General features: G+C 30.7%; 1 protein-coding gene across 1 annotated transcript; it reads left to right on the top strand.

The window, feature by feature from the left end:
* Nucleotides 1-17: 17 nt before the first annotated feature.
* On the top strand, nt 18-2,054 carry LOC128170165 (uncharacterized). The gene is made up of 2 exons (XM_052836110.1): nt 18-632; nt 953-2,054. Exons 1-2 carry the CDS (start codon nt 57-59, stop codon nt 1,103-1,105), a joined length of 729 nt encoding a protein of 242 aa, XP_052692070.1. The 5' UTR covers nt 18-56; the 3' UTR covers nt 1,106-2,054.
* Nucleotides 2,055-3,488: the final 1,434 nt, after the last annotated feature.

The following is a 3,488-nucleotide window of genomic DNA, read 5'->3' as shown; positions in this document are numbered from 1 at the left end:
TTGTATTTTCAGAAGATAATGCCACCATATCAGTCCTTCATTATATCAACGAAAATATGATGGAGATTGTGCATAAGGATAACATTGAAATTTGGAAAGGGTGTCATATCCTAAACCATTTTGTTGAAGTGAATGGTTCTGAAACAAAGAAAATATTGTTTGATTTCTTTGAAAAGAATCCCCAGGAATGTAACGAATTCCTACTGACATTGAAATCAAAAATCGAGCAGATGTCGTCCAACTGCCAAAAATTCATGATTAGAATATCACCAGCTTTGGTTAAAGAGTTAAAATGTTCTGAAGGCATGCATGGATCTGTCCTTAAACCAGAACGTAAAGAGGAGCTTAAAGTTATAACAGACAAATGTGTCATTAATTCAAAACCCTTTCAGATTTTGCTTGACGAGGCTGGAAAACACATTGTAGAATATATAGAAAAGGAATTGTTAACTATTTTTGCAGATATCAATCATATAATTCTTGTTGGAGAGTTTGCACAATCACCGATAATTGAGGAGATTATTAAAACAACATTTTCGACAAAAAATATTATCATTCCATGGGATGCAAATATGGCAGCAGTAAGGGGTGCTGTGTTTTTTGGACAAAGGAGTATATCAGTGGAGACAAACGTGAGTTTGTTTCATTAAAGGTAGTACACAATACATACGCCAAACTTTCTCCAATTTTATACGGCTTCTATAAATAAAGAAACCATAATTCACAGTTTTTGCCCACATCGCTTCAAAGCTGTAATTTAAGTCTTCTTTCAAATGTAAAATGAAATAGTATCGATCAAGCAATTATCCTGTACATTTACTTACATATATATACCAGTATTCTGACGGTGTTTATGCTTATGAATCTTAAAACTTTTAATTGCCTAGCTGGCTGGTTAGTCTTTGACTGAGCTTATATTAAACTTAATCTTCCTGGGTTTTTTTACGCTTAGACTGTGCACACCATGAAACAGACACCTTTGAACAATGCACAAGCTGCGTTAGCAGAGGGAAAAGGAATTGAGAAGAAAAAAAAAGAGAATACAAAAGCCTTTCAGAAAAAATACAAGAAAAAATCACAACTTAAACGATGTGTGATAATGTGATTCAAGGTTAATGTACCTTTAATGTAAATACATTTTTTTAGTAACCTAGATAAAGCTTAAGTTTTGTATTTGTTTACTTTTTTCCAGGTTTTTACCGTTTGCTTGTCAGTTAACAGAATACTTTTTTGAACTTAAGTTAATGTGTCTAGTACTGTAGGTTTTATACCACTGTGTCTTTACCTTTCATACCAGTTTGTGTATTGAATTTAATTTGTTGAATGGCTGGCCATAAATGTGATTGATCAATGAAATTTTGTTTAACCTTTTGATCCTACTTTTCATTTATTTTCACGAAACACATTTGTTGCTAGTATGCTGTGTGCTAATGTTACATTAGTTTTTCACATTTGTTAAATCAAGTTTCAGATGGTGTATGTGCATATGTTGTTTATGTGTCTATTTGTGATAATAAGCTAGACCTTTTTTTGTTTTACATTGAATTATCTTGATTCTAACTCGATATTAATATATATAGTTTAAAAATATTCGATTTTTAAAATAGGTTACATGTAGTTTACATGTAACGTCAAAATCTTTGTAATTTTGCATGTATAATTGTGTTAAATGAATGTGTTTTTACAATTTTAATACTTTAAAACGACTTCTATAGAGTGTGAACCGATTTTTACATTATGATACATTGTACATGGAATTATTACATTTTTATTCGAAACGTTCGCTTTGCTTTGTTTAGCTATTTAATTTATACTGTCTAAAAGTTCTAAGCTATTGTGAATTTTGCTAGAGAGTATGTTCTTTTCTCATTTTTTTAAATCCTAGTTATTTTGATACGATTATTACGATTTATATCTAGATTTTAAACCTATTACTGACTTAAAAGTAATAGTTTTCGTACTTGCCTGTTGTAAATTTTTCACAATCCGTGCTTGTAAGTTTTTAATTTTCCAATCAATTTTTACATGCTATGAAAAACGAAAATGAGAAAAAATCATCCAATAAACAATTTTATCCGTCTTTATTTGGCAACATGTCTTACCGCACAGACAACTGCATCTGTCTTATCAGCTGCAAAAGTTTGTTCAAAGCAATACGTTGGTGAAACAGGTGAAGAATCAATAACCACCGCTTTACTATATAGACCAAAAAAAAAAAAACAAGGAGCTCGTCGGGAAACATTTTAATATGAGTGGCCACAAACGGGAAGACATGACAGTATTGGTTATTGACCATAATACTCATTGGACAGACGCGGAGAGGACAAGCAAGGTAAAGTTCTAGATACACAGACTCAAAGCATTCAGACTTGATAGCATGAACAAACAAATGGACTTCACTAAAATGAACGTCTCATAACCATACATCACCTGACACCCATGTAGTAATTTTATTAGATTTATCAACTGCGCCTCTCAGTTATTAGTTTCCCTCGCTATCTTTCATTTGTTAAAAATTATTTCTATAATTTCTTAATTTATATTATCATTTTTTTTCTTTTATTGATCAAACTCTTACCTATTATAAACTTAGGTAAATAATTCTGTTCTTTAGCTGAGTCTGCGAACGATTTACAGTTTGCCCTTAATGAATTCTATAGATACTGTGATACGTGGAAACTTACTGTTAATATTTGTAAAACAAAAATTGTTGTATTTTCTAAAGGTCGTCAACCCAAATATGTCTTTTCATATAATGGTTTACCTATTGAAATAGTTAAGGAATTTAATCATCTCGGTGTAATTTTCTCAAGAACAGGTTCATTTTTCAAAGCAAAAAAACGACTATGTGAGCAAGCACAGAAATCAATGTACGGAGTTATAAGAAAGATAAGAACTTTTAATTGACCTATTGATTGTCAATTAGATTTATTTGATAAAATTGTTGTACCAGTTTTATTGTATGCATGCGAAGTTTGGGGTTATGAAAATATTGAGATTATTGAACGTGTCCATTTAAAATATTTGAAACATTTACTTAATCTGAAAAGTTGTACACCTAGTTACATGATATATGGTGAAACTGGACGATTTCCTCTGTATATAACCATTTTTACTGGAATGATTTCACTCTGGGCCAAAATAATCAATAGCAGTGAAAACAAGTTAAGCAAAATCATATATATGTATGTACGTATTCTTTTTGATAAGGGACAAATATTAAATCCATGGCTATGCTCTTTAAAAAATGTTTTAGATAAATGCGGGCTTTCAAATTTATGGTGTGATCATGAATCGTACCATTATAACTCCAGTTGGATTAAGACAACTATTAACCAAAGGTTAAGAGATCAATTTTTACAAAAATGGCATAAAGATATTCAGGAATCGACTAAGGGTGTTATATATAGAATTTATAAAACAAATTTTGAATGTGATCCCTACTTACTCTTGTTACCCAGTAAATTAAGAAAAATATTAGTTAAGTT

This window comes from Crassostrea angulata, unplaced genomic scaffold (assembly GCF_025612915.1).
Source record: "Crassostrea angulata isolate pt1a10 unplaced genomic scaffold, ASM2561291v2 HiC_scaffold_362, whole genome shotgun sequence".
NCBI classification, from domain to species: domain Eukaryota; kingdom Metazoa; phylum Mollusca; class Bivalvia; order Ostreida; family Ostreidae; genus Magallana; species Magallana angulata.
Note: the sequence above shows the minus strand (reverse complement) of the source record. Positions and strands in the feature narration are given on the sequence as shown.

What these genes read in the sequence shown, in the direction of transcription:
- LOC128170165 (XM_052836110.1), top strand. Translation starts at nt 57, where the DNA reads ATGATGGAGATTGTGCATAAGGATAACATTGAAATTTGGAAAGGGTGT. An exon ending in GTATATCAGTGGAGACAAAC is followed by an intron (nt 633 to 952) that starts GTGAGTTTGTTT and finishes TTTTACGCTTAG; the next exon opens with ACTGTGCACACCATGAAACA.